Below are 18,563 nucleotides of genomic sequence, written 5' to 3'. Positions count from 1 at the left end.
AACTTATTGCGTCAACCTCGGATAAACATTGACCAAAGTTACCCAATAAGATCGCGGGATTATCGCTTAAAAAAATTCATTTTTAAGTGCTGATTCATAGAAATCCCATTCGAGCAACACTAACTGCGCACAGTGATTGTAATTCAGGCGTGAAAGCGATCAATCATAAAGAAGGTACTTTCCCTTCTTTTGTTTCGTTCATGCTCTGCCAAGCAACATTCATGATAACACCTGATCCTGAGCTCATTAAAATTACCGTTTGTTTTTGACTCGTTGGGTTTTTCAATGAAATAATTACTTATTAAAAAAGTGCTTCGTCACTTGTGGTTCATAACAATCGCCATTCTTTATCAAACTTGTTCCTTTTTGTGGCTAATTCTTCCAATTTGTTATTTTATGGGTCTCACTTTCTTCAGTATACGACACTTCTAAGATAATAATATCGCGTGACGTGCAGTCTTACACGATGCCCCTACCACGCAATTTAATTACCATACTGAGAATAATTCCACACGAGTCAAACAATGATAAAATAGTGCTCTCATCCTTGAAATTTCAGTTTGTTTAAAGAGCAGTCGGTGCAGAACGTGGGCGAGGACATAACGGAAGAAAATCGAGATAACTCAGAACAAATGACTTTAAAGACAAGAAAAGCTTTCTTCAATGACAAAAAAGCCAGCACCATGCTGTTACTAGCCCTCTGCACTTTTCTAGCGGGTGAAACAAATGCAAGTCTTCTGGATCCAGGCTTCATAGGCAAAGAGCTACAAACATTCGCCAGGGACGTGCTAGGAGTGGACGAAATGCAGGTATACAAAAATTAATTCCCTTTGGCCCAGTGTATCAGAAACTACTCTTTCTATGAAGTATAATACTTGATAGTAGAGAAAAGCCCAAGTTTGTGTTCGAGTCGTCGAGGCCTGATTTATTCAAGATTAAGTTTCTTCAATTTCTTTGACTGCACTATATCATAATTTGTTTCCTTTAGTTACGACGATAAACGAAGTAATAAGTTCTTCTTACTAAAACATTTAGTGATAAAAACGAGCGATAAAATATGAACGTCGTTCATATTTTTTATCGCTCGTTTTTACGACGATAAAGACATATAAAAGTTATTTCTTATCTTCCTTTTGCAAAGCTGCAGGTTTTCAATTTTGATTTGTGACAATTATTTGCATGACTTACAACCAAACGAGTTCCTGTTTGTCAAGGCAATGATGTGTATTTTACTTTATGACGTCCATTGCAATCATCCAAGCGGCTGATGAAAGATAATATTCGTAATGTTTCAGTGATTTATGGGACCTTATATTCAGAACTTAAAACTTTATTGGAACGTTGAATCACCCAACGTCTTAAGTTCCTGCTTGCTAATAATTTACGCGCCACAAACAGGATGTAGATCCTATTGGTGATGCAATGATTACTGAAATTTTAATTACTGCGGTTTTTGCTTGTGGTTATTTTTTTGACCAAATACATATCATCTATTAATAGTAAATAGACAATAGACATAATTTGTGAAGAAACAAGATGAACCCATAAAAAGCCGGTTCTCGATCAGAAGATTGCAAAGATTTAGTCGAATGATAACACGCACACTATAGGTTTTCCTGTCTGTAAGACAGAAATTACTGAGAAAGGCCACCACTCACGCATTGCATCCTGGTTGAACGTGGCGCTTTAAGAGACAAGAATCAATGTCAATCAGAACCTTACTCGGAAAGGTTCTTAAAGCCATCTTGTAGCTACGTTGTTTAGTGTTTGCCTCAACAATTTTGATTCACCGTTCCACCCCACTAACCACTAATAACAAATGCGTCACAAATGGGATGCGTTCGCCTTTACCTTCAAAGCAGTTTCGAATCACCTCAGGTTTTTTCAGCTCAGAGAATCTAAACTCCGCTTTCATGTCAACAACGTCGAACTTTTGGTTCGAAACTTCAAGGTACGATTTTGCTAGGAGGTAGCTACGTTTCAATAACACCCCCGCTCGGCCATTGTTCTAAACATTTTCGAAAGAGGAAGTAATGCTTAGACATACTCTGTCACCGTCTATCATAACGTATCCTACATCTATCATAACGTATCCCGCCCTTGATTGATAGACTTATATAAGGCAGTAGATTTAGGGCGCAATGCTGGGAATTCTATTACTTTTTGTCAAATACGTTCCATGGTGCAGTGCGTCTGTTTATAATGTAGGCCCGTTATCGATTGCGCTAGCATAGTTTTTGGCATAATTTGGAAAAACGAGCATAAATTTTGCACTTTTTCTAAAAGTAGCACTACTAGCATAATCGGCATATTTTTATTTTTTCGAGGAAAACATTGTGAAATTCTCTATTCATGAATAGTAGTAAATACCAAAAGTAACATGCCCAGAGTCATACGTCTGGACTTACAATTTCATATACTGACTAACTAACTAACTAACTAACTAACATTACCAGAGTCCTGACTTGCTTGGTTTCTAAGATTGGTTATTTTCAAGTTTTGTCCATGGCTCAGTCTATTTTCATTCGTCTGGGGGAGGGGGAGGGGAAGAAAGTTATCGCAATACTGTGTCGTTGGTCGTCTAAAGGACTAGGCACACCGGAGGCAAAGATCGCGTCGGTCCCAGTTCCGGCTTTCACAGGCAACAAAATGGCGTCGAGCAACTTAGAAGGAGAACAGCTTCCTGGTAGACCAGAACCCATTCAAATTACTAGAGATCGGAGCCTGATGAAACTAACAGCAAATGCAAGACCAGGGAAGCATCAGACGTGAAAAAAGTCCCATTACATGATCGCATCAATCAGTTTCCAGGTCATTATCTAAGTGTTAGAGGCAACACGATATTTTGCAGTGCTTGCAGAGAAGTTGTTTCGTAAAAAAAAAGCATTTTATCATCCATTATGCTTCCAAAAAGCACACCAGTGGGAAAGAAAAGGTCAAGAAGCCGAAGTTGAGAGAACAATTAATTACCTAAGCACTCAGTAGAGAGACGAGGGGCCAAGACAGTACCTGTGTAACTCAAGATAAAGAAAATATGATGCTTTATTTACGATGAATATAACATTTTGGTTTTAGACTAGTTTTGTGTTTTTTTTTATTTTTAAGCATACATTAAGAGAAAGTAGCACAATTTTCACAAACGAGCATAATTTTGTGCTTAATTGGGAAAAAAATCGGGCACTGCTAATACCATAGTATGCTACTTTTACTAGCACAATCGATAAGGGGCTAAAATAATATATTCGGAACACACAAGGCGTAGCTGGGTGTGTCATGTTCTTATAACATTCTTCACTTTTGTGATCTTCTGACGTCTTCTGTGATCTACCTTTTCAGATGATGAAGAAGTTAAATATTGTTAAAGGTGACGTCATATATGCGTCTATCTTCCAATAGACACAATCAAAAATGATCAAATGGCAAACACCGCAGCGTACACTATTAAGTTACGGATGCACGCGGAAGGTTGAAAAATACGAAAAAAGCGTAAGAGTCGCTCGAGGTGATAGCCGAGAGCCGAACTCTAGCTTCATTCGCGCTAAGTAAAACTGTCAATCGCGTATGCAAGTACATCCATAACTCAATAGTGTGGTGTTTACCTTCTGTTTTATAAAATAAAAAAAGAAAAACATTTCTTGCGGAACATTGCTTACCTGGAAACATTTGCTCACGTCAGTAGCGTACACCCATGGGCAAATAGTAGACACTGAATTGACCAATCAGAGCGTGCACTCGTAGACTTCAGGGATGGTGCAGCGGTGAGAGCGCTTGCTTCCCATCATAGTGGCCCGGACCTGGCGCCACATGTGGGTTGAGCCGGTTTGTTGTTGCTTCTCGTCCTCGCTCAGAGAGTTTTTCTCCAGGTCCTCAGGGTTTCCTCTCTTCTTAAAAACCAGCACTCCAAATTCCAATTCGACCTGGAAACAGTGGACAGGAAGAGCCACCTTATGGATTGTCCACTGCTTAATCATTAATCATTATCATTAGTACGTGTTTAATGTTATATTTTATTAATTACTGATCCTCTATTACCTAAGATCTGAAGCTGATTTTTCTCTGATATTTTCAGAGCTACCTCGAAAGCCTTCATTATCACAAGGGAACAGTGAGAGGAGATCTCGTGACTCCAGAACTTGCTGCAAAACTTTCTGACAAGTTTAAAATAAGATTTGAAGTCGTAAAACGGCTCAAGACAGCTGTGGAAGCATCATACGTCGGAGCAGACTCTGTGAACCCAACGCCTCAAGAGGAATGCTGCAAAGTCGACAAATCAACACTCAAGTATGATATTCGATTTCATACCAAAGTGGATATGGACAGTGTCTGTTTGAAAATTTCTAGCAGTACTAGTGCCCTTCCAAACCCTGTATATTTAGATGAAGGGGTTGCAAAAGAAATGAGAGATATCTCGAGAACGTATCCTTTTATCAAATGGCAATATTTTGGGTCGGAGCAAGGTGTAATGACCACTTTTCCTGTGTATGACGATAAAGAGGATTGCGGAAGGTTTGACGCCCGTTTCAGACCATGGTACGTGGAAGCTGCCACACAAGAAGCCAAAGATGTAGTCCTTGTTATTGATATCAGCGCATCCATGACTGGAGAAAAACTCCACGTTGCCAAAGTAGCTGCCAAAACGGTGTTGGACACTATGAACCCTAAAGACCAGGTGCGAAGGTAGTTTGCGTGGTACCTTGCCTTAAGATTCTGTAAAATTCTCATGATGCGCCTTCCTCCATTGGCAGTTACTTGGCAGTTAATTTCTATAGCCCCCCCCCCATTCCCTTTTACGTTCCGATTCTCCCCCCCCCTCCCGTTCCCCCTAAAAACCAAGTGATCCCCTTCAAAATCATTCGCTCCCCAGCAATACTGATAATAGCTGGTCCTTAAGTCATATAGTTTTCAATCACATTGGATGCAATAAATTATGACCTGTTCCTTCGAACATTTTTTGAGACGATAGAAATCGGAGGAATAACTCAGTGATATAACCTCCGTAATCTTAAAGTATTCTCTGAGGCAGCTGTGTCTAAAGGTTAAACAAAGGAAAAGTTCAACATTTTTCCTTCTCTGAGCTGAGTGATTATGAAACGTGATTTACTCTCTAGGTTGGCGTTGTTTCATTTAGCACTCTAGCGTCAACTCCAGGAGACGCTGGGGGCGAAAGCTCGTGCTACAGTGAAAGATTAGCACAAGCAGTCCCTACTAATATCAAGAAAATGAAATATTTTGTTGATGGATTGGTACCGCATGGTAAGTAGTGAAATTTATCTTTACCACAGTATGATTTGCAGGCAGTGGTGACCAAGCGCATTTCAAACTCTGATTTTCAGAAATTTCAGACAAGAAGGTACAAAAGATTATGTATAAGAACCGATTATCTCTTCGCAAAGCGCCATGCCATCTTATCCGTTTTTAATACTTGCACTGATCGTTCTACATTAATTCTAAAGATTCATAGAATGTTACTAAATCTCACACTTTGTTCTTCCGTTTTTCGCGAATTGCAATTTTGGGTGATTCTTATGGACATCTTATGATATAATCTTGCAGGTCTGAGCCAGTACAAGCTGGCTTTTGAAAAAGCATTCAGTCTCTTTAAGGGTTCAGTTTCTGAAGAATCGGGGCAAAAAAAGAAAAGAGTTATTCTGTTTCTGACCGATGGCGAACCCTCAGATATGAAGAAGGACGCTATTTTCCGCACTATAAGGAATAAAAATGTTGAGCTGAATAACTCTGTCATCATCTTAACGTATGGATTTGGTAATGCAAACCAAACAATTCTAGAAGACATAGCCAAGCAGAACACAGCAAAATATGGTATACCAGCAAATATCTCTGTTGGAGACATCACGGTAAGTTGGCAGACATCTGAATAGCGAAGTTTTGCACATGAAAGTGAACCTGGATTGAGCTTCGTAGAAACCCAAAACAAAATAATCGCAACGGCCGATCATAATTAAGGAAGGAGAATATCATTACGAGCCGATGAAACTCAAAATAAAAACAAGTACACTGCTCGGAGCGCGGGAAAGTGTGAATGAGCGAGAAGCATTTTTATCGGCTGCGTTTCATCGGTTGGGAATGGCGCCAATTTTCTGGACCAATCAAAGAGCGAATTACGTACAGCAAAACCAATGCAATCCTGGGTTGCTTGCAACACTGACTTGAAACTCATCCTATCTTCTTTAGCTATGGTTAACTCACCATTTTTTATTCCTTTTAGACTGGCAGATACAAATACGTTAAAGACTTCAAAACCTTACGAGTAGACATGGCAACCTATTATGATTTATTCTCGCTGGGAACCCACCTTGATCCAGTTGTGTCTGTGCCCTATATGGACGCTTTTGGACTAGGTATGTTGAGTTTGGCACCTTTAAATGTTTTACAAATAATAATTGTCGTATAGTTAGCTTCTGAGCAGGTTAACTGTAAATACTTCACTGAACAGGTAACTTGACTTTATCAACTAAGTTGATAATGCAAGTTAGCCACCGCAAAGGTGTAAAAGCTGACGCTTCGCGCGTTAGCCCTTTGTCAGCGTGAAAATCATTCCATTCGCTCTGACGAAAGGCTAACGCTCGAAACGTCAGCTTTTAATTTCGTGTTGGAAATACACTATAAGTGACAAACCGCTTCCAGTTTTCTCCAGTTGATATAATAAAACATTAATAAAATGACTGACAAAATTGCAAACTCGCAGTTGAACAGAAGTTTGGTTTGTAAGTTTTAAATCTTGTTGTGCGGTAAACGACCAAATAAAAAAGAATTTCGGCAAAGGAGCTCCAGGCCAGGCTCTCATTCCTCTTTTTTTTTTTTTTTTTTTTGCCTCAAGGAACTGCCAGCAATGAATTCAGAGAACTTTTCATTTATAAATTTCCCTACAACTCCTTTCTACACAATAGAAAAAAACCTCAAAGTTACCATAATACCATGGCCTCGTGAGTAAGTCTAAGTTTCTTGGAGTCGTAACGATTCCTTTTTTTCTACGCGAGTAAAGCTGGTGTAAGAAGAGCCGTATTTAAGCATCTCTAACACTTGCAGTCCTTTCTTTTTTTGCCTCGTGGAAAAACGTCAGGCAAAAGTAATATATTTTTAACGCGATTGTGAAATGACTTTATAGCGTGTTGCTGTTTTTCGATTCCCTTGCTATTGTCCGTCACAATATGCAGCTAATTAATTCAAAGGTGTTAGAGTTTTTACAGTTGAGTTTACAAAATAAAAAAGAATTAAATGAGCGATATTTTGGTTACTAACCTTTATTCCAATGAAGAAAGTCACCAAAATATCAAAACTGCGCTCTATACTTGCACACTTTCCATACGCTTTAGTTCACTTTCGCGAAGGCAGACTAACATTTTAACCACAAAGTTCCGCTTTGCTCGTTCCAGTTGAGGTATGCCTCAACAGCAAATCATAAGGTTTACATACCAATACTTCTCTTTAGTTTCCACTATAATTTGTTTTCGGATTCTATGTCTAAATTCATTCATAATATTTAACAAATGGTAAACACCACAGCGTACACTATTGAGTTATGGATGCACGCGGGAGGTTGCTAAGCACGAAAGAAGCGTAAGAGTCGCTCGAGGCGACAGCCGAGAGCGACTCTAGCTTCTTGAGTGCTTAGCAAACCTCCCAAGTGCATCCATAACTCAATAGTGTACGCTGTGGTGTTTACCATTTGTTTTATAACATAACATTGATACATTGTAGCTAAAGAGTTCCCGTTTATTTAACAAATCTTACGCGACCAGAAAAAACAAGCGCGCGCGGAAAAATAGTCTTTGCATTTGCTCACGTCAGCAGCGTACACCCATGGGCAAATGGGGAACGCTAAATTGACCAATCAGAGCGCGCGCTTTACTTTGGTTATGTTATAACAATTCTTGGCGTTCAGGTCAGTGGGGTGTCTCTTCCATGGCTTTGATTGGTTTCTCGCGCATTTGACGGGTTTTCCTAGAATCAGCGACTTCAGCACAAAATAGATGACATTCTCTGTTATCCAAAATTTTACAGTTATCTCATAAAAGAAAAAGAAAACCATTTTCCGTTTTCCGGGTTTTACAAAGTGATAAACCCTCTTGAGATGTTGGAAGAACGTCAAAAATCTTGTGGCACCTCGTGATTTAAAAGCTTTTCTCCGTTCTCCTGAAATCCTGAGCGACTTTATTACGTTATAAGATCTAGTTACTTACTCGCACATCAAAGCTATTTTTCTCGCTCCTTTATTTCAGGGCAAGTCTTGACGATTTCTTTGTCTTGTTTCCATAACGGAAAATTCATTGGCGTGGTAGGGACTGACATTACCGTCCAGGATCTGTTGTCCGACATAACATTCTTTAACCAAGGTCAGAGTACGTATGCATTCATGATAAGCAACTCTGGAAGGACCCTTATTCACCCTCTTCTACCAGCCCCCACTGATGCATATGGGGATCCCTTTTTTATGGACATAACAACTTTGGAGCCAGATGCAGAATTCAAGGAGGTGTTTGACTCGATCAAAAAGTATGTTAAGTTTACAGATGTAAGTTGTGTATACCAGACTTTAATTGTTACAAATAATAATCATGGTAATGTTCTTTTTTATCGTTAAAGAGGAAAATCTGGGTCAAAGAGTTTTGTTGCCAAACGATTCCTTCCACGAGGTGGAACCGAGAAACAAGGGGTGACAGAGACGGAAGTGAACTGCACATACTTCTGGACGCCTTTAATGGAGGTCGACTTCACTGTGGGCGTGGTTGTTCCTGTTGGTCATGCCAAGGACCAACTTAAACCACTCCGAATGCCAAATGGTAAGATTAGAAGGCCTATGTCAGTAGGCCTTCTAATACCACTCCCCCAGTGATGTGAGCCCCCTGTATAAAGATTGTCATTTTTACTATATTATTATAAAGCTTGATCTATAATCTCAACCTATTGAAATACTCTCGGTTTGAGTCTCAGACGTCCGTTATTTAACGGAAATATGTATGCAACTTTGACCTGATATCAATTGTGTCGAATTTTTGTGTTACACTATCTCAAACCACCGACTAATTCTTTAAATAATGTTTACATCTCATTCTTGGTTACTCAATCAAAGTAAAGAAGTTGAGTTATAAATCTAGTTACCTACACGACTTTTTTCGAATGCGATCGGAAACTCAAAAACTGACCCACAGGCAAGTCACGACGAACTGAGCCAATAATTAATAGGGATCTTAGGAAAACAAGATGGCAACGGCAACGAGGGAGTAAAAATGGGCAGAAAAATAGTTAAGAACGTGCTTTTTGAAACTTCTTAACGGTTCTTTGTAAAACAACAACGTGAAACGAAAATCCCGACGACAAATGGTATAAGTTTCTTTTTAGAAACTCAACGACTGCTCCCCTATGTTTTGCTGAAGCTGAGCTGTGGCACCGTAAGACCGCCTGTAAAAGACGGTTGACACATTCAGCCTTTTACAACATTCTAACTTAAGATATATGTTCATGTTTTACTGGACGTCTTCCTCAGTGTTGCCATCGTGACTGCTTTAAGTCTCTAAGCATAAGTTCTCCCCCTTTGCGTACAGCCAGAACGTGCGATACACAAGGGGAAAATTTCACTGTCCTCATTGAGACATATTTCGTTTGTATAACTGTTATGCAAAGAGAGAGTTTTTCTGAGGGTTAGGATATATGCTGCAATCCCTCTGCTGGACATACTTCACAACAGACCTCACAATAACCTCAATTTATGACACTTTTCGCAGGTTACTCATTCAATTACCATCGAATCGACATATACAATAATGGCAAGATATGTTCTCACTTTGGAGCGAATGCTTCTAAAGGTAAAGTATGAAAATGGCAGAGTAGGACAAAGTAGCAGAATGAATAGCCATGTGGTATTAAAAAGAAGAATATAGCATTCAAGGGAAGTTGAATGGTGAACAATTAGGCTATCGATATCGGTGAGTTCCACGCCAAAAAGCTAAAAAAATTCCTTTTGATAATATCTTGCGGGTACAAACATACTGTGCCATTGTCGTTAGGTTCAAATTCAGAGCTCGAGATAAACTTTCATGATTTTACTGCACTGTAGTGAAAGACCAGTCATTATTTATCGCCTAGGAAAGTCAGAGGATTTGGTTGCACAGTCACATAGAATTCCCCTGATTCCCGCCCCCCCCCCCCCCCCCCCACACACACACACACACACACAAGGCTCTGTAATATTCTTATGAATCCCTCCCTTTCGCTTCCATTTAATTGGCAGTCAATATCATACCCTTCCCCTTTAATGTTCTGATTCCCATCTGTTCCCATGAAAACTGTGTGACCTCCCCCCCTAAACATCCTCTGTCCCCCCGTACCTAAAACACCTACAACTTGCTCTTCAATATTTTCCTGACAGACACCACGTCGGTGAAGTTTGCTCCAGGAGCTTACAAGGATCCTTACAGCTATATTGGCAAAGATGAGACAAAGACAGACGTAGAGTTATTGATTGCGTACATGACAGATGACACAGGGAAGGTAACAAATCCTGGACTGAAGAATGACATCCGAGACACTGTGATCGCAACATGGAAAGTGGAAGGCCTGTGGTTGCGTGACAAAATTGACCTCACACAATATTTAGTTTGGAGATTCATCGGGACATCAAATGGAGTTGTGAGGAGTTCTCCAGGTGTTGTGATGGACAAACGTTACGATCCAAGGCAGAGGCCCTGGTTAGACACTGTTTCCTTCATAAATGATTTTAAAGCAATACCAGTCAGTCTATTTCGATACTTCATGTCAACAAAATCATGTATACAAATCAGGAAACGGTGCTCATTCGGCCCGTCATCAGTGGTTGTGGTTGATTTAGGGTTCTAAACGGCCTCAACAGCAAACTTTAATTTCGATCAAAATGCTTTTTTCACGTACGCTTTCACTCTCATAGCTAGCATAGGTTAGTGTGATTCTTAGCAATCAAGTCAACACCCAACAGTCATTATCCCCATCGAACTATCATTAATTATTAAAAACTAGATCATTGGATAATGCAATTCAAGACTTTTTATTGGCTTAGCCATTATGGTATATCAGCCAATATACCATCTACAAATATGGTAAGCGTACGTGTCAGCTTAAAATTAAAAGAGAGCTAGAAATTTAATAAAATTTAATAATTCAATTTAACGTTTTTAATTAAACAATTATTCCACTCGCACTTGTTGGATATGAGATGATTATAGCCAACTCGTCGCTACGCGCCTCGTTGGCTATCTATCATCTCATATCCAACGCGCGCTCGTGGAATAATTGTTAATTAACGCACTAATCTCATTATTATTTTGTTCAGGTATTATTCTGCCTTGGCCCACACGGGTTTACTTGCTCTCACCGCTCCTTATTTAGACCTGGGTGGAGCTGGAGTTGTAATAACCGCCAGTCGTGCACTATACCACGGAGAACCGAGTCTTCTTCATTACACAAACGACGAAGTACTGGGAGTGATTGGAGCGGACTTCCCTCTGTCATATTTTCATAGGTAATCATCTTTTATGTCAGACCACAAATAGATTCTAAGAGATTTCTCTTTCAAGAGGATTTCTATTGAGAATTTGGACCGTTTTATTCTTTATAATAATTAAAGGGAAAACTAGATTGACTTGTATCTCAGTGTTTCAATTAGATGTCAAAGGTAAGCTATGAATTGGTAAGCACTCGTCGAAGGCTCTTTTAGCCAGGAGAGCTTAACAATTTAGATTTTAGGGCGAGAAGATAGAATGCCTAGTTCATAAGCCTTCAGATCATCACCACACTGCCGAAAAAAAGCAGATAAGAGTTGAGTTAAGGCGATTGTTGGGGCGTTTATTGTAACAAAAGTGGCTTTTTCATATATCGTCGCTGATTTGCAATAAAATCAGTTGAAAGAAGATAAATATATGTTTGAAGGTGTAGTCTGATCGTCCGGGTGAGTGTAGTCCTGAGAAGGACTGTTGTCGGTGGTAGTGACTGACGTTTCGACAACCTGTGCGGAAGTCATCATCAGAGTCAACTGTCACTACCACCGACAACAGTCCTTTTCAGGACTACACTCACTCGGACGATCAGACTACACCTTCACATGTTACCCCCGGGTTCAAACCATTTACTGCATAATTATATGTGTCAAGATTTAAGAGGTTTCTTTTGCCCGAGATTAATCAGGAGTATTATAAACAAAGAAACATTTTGCCATCAGGAGAAGTGAGCAGTAGATGCCTTTCTTAACCTAATGTTTTGTAAAATTTACAACTATTATTGGCAGGTTACTTACCGACGTTTATCCAAAGTGTAAGGAGACCAAAACATACTCTTGTTTTGTAATGGATAGCGGTGGTTTTCTTATCATGCACGAGGACTTCCTCCTTCCGTCGGCCACATCGTCTGATCTACAATTTGTGCATATCACAGAGAAGGAGAAAAACATCGCAGAAGACCTCATCAAGAAGAAATACCTGGTAAAAAAGCACTGTCGTCACTTGGAAGCGATTCAGAAGCAAAGCTTTTACGAGCTTCACTTGCCCCCCAGAGGAGCTGACACTCTACGAAGTGGTGCAAGATGCTCGAAATACCAACTGCAGCAAATTGTGGGAACTAATGCCTTCTTAGGTATAAAGTAATCCTTTATTGGGGATACTTACTTCACTACAAAATGTTTTCAGTCCTCCCGAGAATTTTGGGAGGACTACATGGTTCTTAGTGGGGAACGGAGGGGATCAGTTGTGACTTATGGATTACTAGGGGGGAACTGCCAATCAAATGTCACTGAAGGGGATCACATTAATACTGCAGTGCTAAATGGGGAATTAGGTCGATTTAATCGTGACACAACCAAAATCCTTTGACTCCCTCCCCCTGGTTATAAATGAGGACTGCCACTCGTGGTTTACTCGCTCAGTCATACAGGTGGACAGACAGTCACTCGATGCACAGCCTGTCAATCGACTACTGGCACCGCCAATCTGTCGGAAAAAGTATCTGTCCTCAATTCTTAATGCTTGTTGGTAGGTGTTGCTGTGAAAGATTCGTTTTGTCCTCCAGAGCCGTGTTCATGTTCAACTGATACAAAATGTTCCTTACTCAACTTGACGTGTGAATGCCCCTGTATTTCTCACCTGGATTTCCATTACTGCCACAATCAGTTTTACAATAGCAGGTTGGTCAACTTGATGTAATTTTTAGTATTTTATCGGCACTGACCTATCTTAGGCACGTTTTCAGACATCACTGGGTAACACTTTGATGCACATCTGGAGTCCACAACATTTTAATCACCGTGATGATGAACGTTAAAAGGGACCTTAAGCAACCACGACGGCGGCGACAATGAGGACGTGGAAAAAAGAGATCTAATTGGCAGAACAATAGCTCAGCACGTGCGTTTTGAAACTTTGTAGATTTCTTAGCCGTCCTATGCAAAACAACAACGTGAAATCGCCAAAATTTGCGTCGTCTGCAAACCGAAACCACGACGGCAAATTATTTTAATTTTCATTTGGAACTCAACGCTACTTTAATACATCATGCTGAAGTTGAGCTGTGACGCCGTATGAGACAGTAAGCTCCTACAGCCATGTTTGAAATTCTAACTAAGAGTAGAAATTAATTTTTTAATCGGAGTCTTCCTTGGCGTTGCCGTCCTGACTTCTTAAGGTCCCTGTTGTCGATTAAAATACAGACCACACTAAACCACTGTCTATTTGTTAAAGAGATAAGAAGGTTTGGCATTTAGGAGCTGCTCCTTTGTTTAAAACGCACGTGCAAACTTTAAATATTCCTATTTCCTTGGTCATATTTTCAGTCTTCCCATTTGTGCGCCCTCGGCAGAGGAAGTCTTATCAGCTGCATGTGGTGCTCCAAGCCACATTGTTCAAATTCATTCCTGTAACGATCCTGTACTGGAAGATTGCTTCGTACCCCGCTGTACTGAGAAGAATACTTCGGAAACGTGTGAGGGCATTATTGGCTGCTTTTGGTGTGAGAACAACAAAGACGATATACCATTAGAGAAACCGTACTGTGCCAGCGCTGAGGTGTGCTTCAAAGGAAGAGAAGGTATTCGAGACGGAGGTGTTTTGCGAATTTTTCAATGTAAGACAAGGTGAAGAGTTTCTGAGATCGATCGTCGTCATTTACCCAGTTGCTCGTGTTTCGCCAAGAGTCATAAGCTTTCATTCCTTCGTCAAAGCTTCTGTGTTTTGTGGAAACCTTTTTATGCCCTTTTGTTTTTTCGGTTAAGATAACTTTTCAACGAAATCATGAAGCCTGCGCTCTTGTGATTGCGTTGTATGAAACAGAGGGCCGTGATAAAAATTTCCTTTTTGACGAGCACACAGTCATAAAATCCTATCGAGACAAGATCCCTGCTTCTAGTTATTAATCATTGTAGAACAATGATTGTCTGTGTCACGTTTCTATATTGCACAGTTGAAAAAGAGAACTGCCCAAGCGAAGCAACAAGCGCAGCCGTCGTCTCGCCTCCAACACAAGTAAACCACAGTTCTGATGTTAAACCAAGCAGTGATAGGGAATCTCGTCCCTTATCGTACGGAGCTATCTGTGGAATTGTTACTGGTTGTGTGGTTGTCGAAGCTGCTATGTTAATAGTGGTCGTCTTGGTAAGGATTGGGAGTTTGTATGGAACTTAGCACCCAAAAGACCCACGATATTCCAATTTTATTGTTTATTTTTACACTCTCATTTAAAATTTCTCGTTTATTTTTTATCGATACTCAAGCAGTATTTTAGGTTATCATTTGGTCTGACTTAAGATTTACAATTATTTACATGCGTTTTATTCAATTCTGAATCTACCCCATTCAATTTTGTTTTTGTTAGACGATAAGGCGTTGTAGAAATAAGTCAATTGCAAACGCAAGTTCTTCTACGGAACAAATATTTGTCAGTGGAACTCAAAGTGCCTCTGCGGATTCTACCCAGCGGCGTCCTTCAGCGCAACCTAAGAATGGTACTTATAATGTATTAGAAAGACCAACGCGTTTTACCCAAACTCCGATAACTCTTGCTCAGGAGCATTCGTACGAAAACGTCATAGATGACCCTCCAGCGGTCCCGGCAAGGAAGCAATTAACTAGGGCTGTATCAGAAGCAAGCGGTTCTTCTGGACAGACAAGTGTTGAAATGTCCACTTTGGATAGCTCCAGAAAGCGATCGTCTAATGCAGACAGACAGGAAGATGTGTCTCCGAAAAATGTGAGGACAGGTGCAGCACCAATTCCAGCACCAGTGAACACTGAAATAATTTTTACTCCCCCTGAAGCTGTCTCTAAAGAAGAAAGGGTTTCGGAGGATCAGCAGCAGACCTCGGCATCTGATGCCGGCTGCATTCCCCAGGAAATTAATAACGTACAGCAGCTTGATGGCAACATAACGCAAAAAACTTCCGAAAAGAGGCCTTCTAATGCTATAATGCCTCCCTCTATTGAAGCTAATGAGCAGCAATATGACTCTAACCCACCAGTAGACGTGCGTACGAGACGAGAAAGTAGCAACTCTACAGTACTTGATCCTGAAGGATACATAATATGTGTTGTATAACTAGTGATATTTATGTCTCCAGAATTATTGACTCCCGTAGGATACCTCTAGAATGCCATTCAACTCATTTGAACCGCAAAAATTTTGAAAATTTTGTTTGGCTGTTGTTGGTGAGAAATATGGTTGTTGTGTCGAGTCACTGTCTCGTGCACCTCAGAATGTACTGTCATAAGAACTTTTTTCTACGTAAATTTATGCTCCATGTATTTTTTTAAAATTGTTTTGATGTGTTTCGAATGCAAGAGGGCCGAACTCATTTTGAATAATCTTTTTAATTTAGCGTTTTGTACTTCGGTATAAAATGCTGGACTCAAAGCATTAAAAGGGCGCTTTGTATAAACTACTGTCACAGTTTGTAAATGATTTTTTCGATTAACTTCATTTACTAAGACTAGCAAAAACTAACGATAAAAACTGACGTTTCGGTGTCATCATGACGCCATTTTCAAGGAGAAATAAAAAATGAAGTTTGTGGCAAGGTGTAACACTAAATTAGCAGAAATATGTTACCAGCTAATTAAACAAATACTTTTGCGTGAATTGAATCGCTTTGCACGTTCAGAGTGGGTTTTAAGTCTCTGATGAAAAGCATTTCGTTCACCAAACAATCGAACTTGTTACTACACTTTTTCAGAATGCTAAAACGTTTCAGTAGGTCTTTCGGGACTTCGCTGTGCCGTTCATGGTAGTGTTTATATATTGAAGATCCCTTTCGTTTATGTCCATCGACACGTGGATGGACATAAACGAAAGGTATCTTCAATATATAAACACTACCATGAACGGCACAGCGAAGTCCCGAAAGACCTACTGAAACGTTTTAGCATTCTGAAAAAGTGTAGTAACAAGTTCGATTGTTTGGTGAACGAAATGCTTTTCATCAGAGACTTAAAACCCACTCTGAACGTGCAAAGCGATTCAATTCACGCAAAAGTATTTGTTTAATTAGCTCGTAACATATTTCTGCTAATTTAGTGTTACACCTTGCCACAAACTTCATTTTTTATTTCTCCTTGACAATGGCGTCATGATGACACCGAAACGTCGGTTTTTATCGTTAGTTTTTGCTAGTCTTTGCGTTTCTAAATCTTTATTGATAAGAAACTTAATTTACAACTTAAAGAAAACCGAATGTTTTGATTTGTATCAGCTGTTACCACGGAGACAAACCGAAAGATAAACCTAGTCACGTTTGAGTGAAAACGTCTCACAGGTGACCTGAAACGGTCAGTAACCAATATCAGTTAAACCAAGTAACCAAAGGATATTTCATGTCATTATGACAGTCTATTATTTTCAATCAAGAAAATCAACGCTGTGTTTCTCCAAAAAAAATCGAACGTCTGATGATAGTGTCACCAAACAATAGCTAATCCAGTATTGCAAGGGTTTCAGATCAGTTCTAATCGAAACGACAATGCGTTCCCTCTTTTGAGACTGATCATGCATTTAAATCCAAACCAATATTTTTGACGTCGAACATGTTTGCGGTTATTCGAGTGCATGACAAGGTTTTTCTACCGTTGTGAACTTCAATAACAACCTTACTCTAAATGGCCGCTCTACGGACTGAAATATGTGGCTAAGTGAAACTCCAAGGAATGCTGATCGCATCCAGGAATCTCAAAAAGAAAACAAAACAAAAAAAAAAAACAAAAAAACAAAAACAAAAAAAAACAAAAGAACAAGAGAAAGAAAAAAATAATTCGCTTGAATAACCCGTATTCAACTACGTCAAGGATTACTTCAACTACTTTGCGGATTTTGTTTGTTCAAGCTGAGGGAAAATATCACCTGTTACCTTCCTAATATTTTCATTTCTTTAGAACGTGAGCTTCGTGCCAAAACCTACTCCATGTAAATTCATATGGTAGAGCTTCATAAATTCCTTCGTGTTCATTTCCTGCTGTCGTGATTGAATTAAGTTCAGGTGGAAGTTTCGAGGTCAACTTTCTTTACGTATCAATGATCATTCAAGTAATGAAAACATAAAGAGAGTTGATGTGCAGGGGTTGTTAAATAGCCTAAGAAACTGTTTTACCAAAACCGTTAATTTTAACATCAGAAGAAGCTGTTTAAACTATTTCTCCTTATCATTCTGTTCTTGAAGATTCCTTTTCACTCTACAACGTTTTTGTTTTAGTAAACATGCTTCAAAGGTCAAATATAGACATGTAATATAAATAAGAGGCAGGGGAACTTATGTTTCGCAATTTAATGGCCTACCATTTACACCGCGATAAGGTTACAGGAAGCAAAATGGCGTAGCGGACAATCGAATTTTATTTCTTCCTGTTTGTTATCTAAAGCTATCACTGGGTAAAGCGATCGAAAATTAACTATTTATCGGCTAAAAAACACTGAGACATTAGCTAAATAGATATGTTTGCACAATCATGAACACAAAGTGGCAATTGAACTGGTATTTACATGTGTGTGTGTGTGTGTGTGTGTGTGTGTGTGTGTCAAGGGAGGAAAGTTATATGTCTTATTTTGAAAACACCTGCAGTCGTATGAAGTTTATAGAAGTAATAGCGCAGTGGACAATTCAGTTTTTCCCATAAGCTTTCTGTTGTTACCGTAAAGCTACTAGTAAACAAGATAACACAATAGATTGGTACACATGAGGATTACTAATGGACGCGTCATTCAAGTTAATGCTTCATTATTTTTGCACAAACAAATAGTAACTTTACTTGTCGCTCGTAAAATCATGGCACAGATTATGAATATGAAATTGTTCTTCGCGTTTAGCGGTGAAGCCAATGAGTTTTGCTATAAACACATCTTAATGTTGGGCTGTAAAGATAGATGCTGATCTGAAACTGTTCTTTGCTAAAACCGATCCGTTTTAATAGGAACTACGTCATTCATGGGCGAAGCCGGCAAACCACAGAATATAATTATGAACAATACCAGTTAATAGACCAGTAGTGGAATCTATCATGCGAGAAGGCAGTAGTTTTACATACAATATTTACATAAATCGTAAAATA

At 39.5% G+C, this 18,563-nt stretch overlaps 1 protein-coding gene across 2 annotated transcripts; it reads left to right on the top strand.

Annotated features, from left to right (window-relative positions):
• The first annotated feature begins 537 nt into the window (after nucleotides 1–537).
• Nucleotides 538–15,907, top strand: LOC111339774 (VWFA and cache domain-containing protein 1). 2 transcript variants are annotated; one of them, XM_088759911.1, is made up of 15 exons: nucleotides 538–809; nucleotides 4,070–4,669; nucleotides 5,109–5,253; nucleotides 5,554–5,855; nucleotides 6,227–6,359; nucleotides 8,241–8,514; nucleotides 8,605–8,801; nucleotides 9,744–9,824; nucleotides 10,388–10,706; nucleotides 11,324–11,512; nucleotides 12,275–12,618; nucleotides 13,051–13,165; nucleotides 13,811–14,064; nucleotides 14,437–14,627; nucleotides 14,848–15,907. In XM_088759911.1, the coding sequence occupies exons 1-15, from the start codon at nucleotides 633–635 to the stop codon at nucleotides 15,565–15,567; spliced, it is 4,041 nt and encodes a 1,346-aa protein (XP_088616037.1). In that variant the 5' UTR covers nucleotides 538–632; the 3' UTR covers nucleotides 15,568–15,907. The 2 variants fall into 2 exon arrangements, with proteins under 2 accessions (XP_088616037.1, XP_088616036.1); XM_088759910.1 differs by having other exon boundaries at nucleotides 540–809; nucleotides 13,018–13,165.
• The last annotated feature ends 2,656 nt before the right edge of the window (nucleotides 15,908–18,563 follow it).

Source organism: Stylophora pistillata, chromosome 5 (genome assembly GCF_964205215.1).
Source record: "Stylophora pistillata chromosome 5, jaStyPist1.2, whole genome shotgun sequence".
Lineage (NCBI taxonomy): Eukaryota > Metazoa > Cnidaria > Anthozoa > Scleractinia > Pocilloporidae > Stylophora > Stylophora pistillata.
The sequence above is the reverse complement of the archived record's forward strand: the minus strand, read 5'-3'. Positions and strand labels throughout refer to the sequence as shown.

Coding starts and splice junctions, on each gene's coding strand:
- LOC111339774 (XM_088759910.1), top strand. CDS start 633: ATGACTTTAAAGACAAGAAAAGCTTTCTTCAATGACAAAAAAGCCAGC. Junction 13,166..13,810: donor AATCAGTTTTACAATAGCAG/GTTGGTCAACTT, acceptor TCATATTTTCAG/TCTTCCCATTTGTGCGCCCT. Junction 14,628..14,847: donor TGTTAATAGTGGTCGTCTTG/GTAAGGATTGGG, acceptor TGTTTTTGTTAG/ACGATAAGGCGTTGTAGAAA.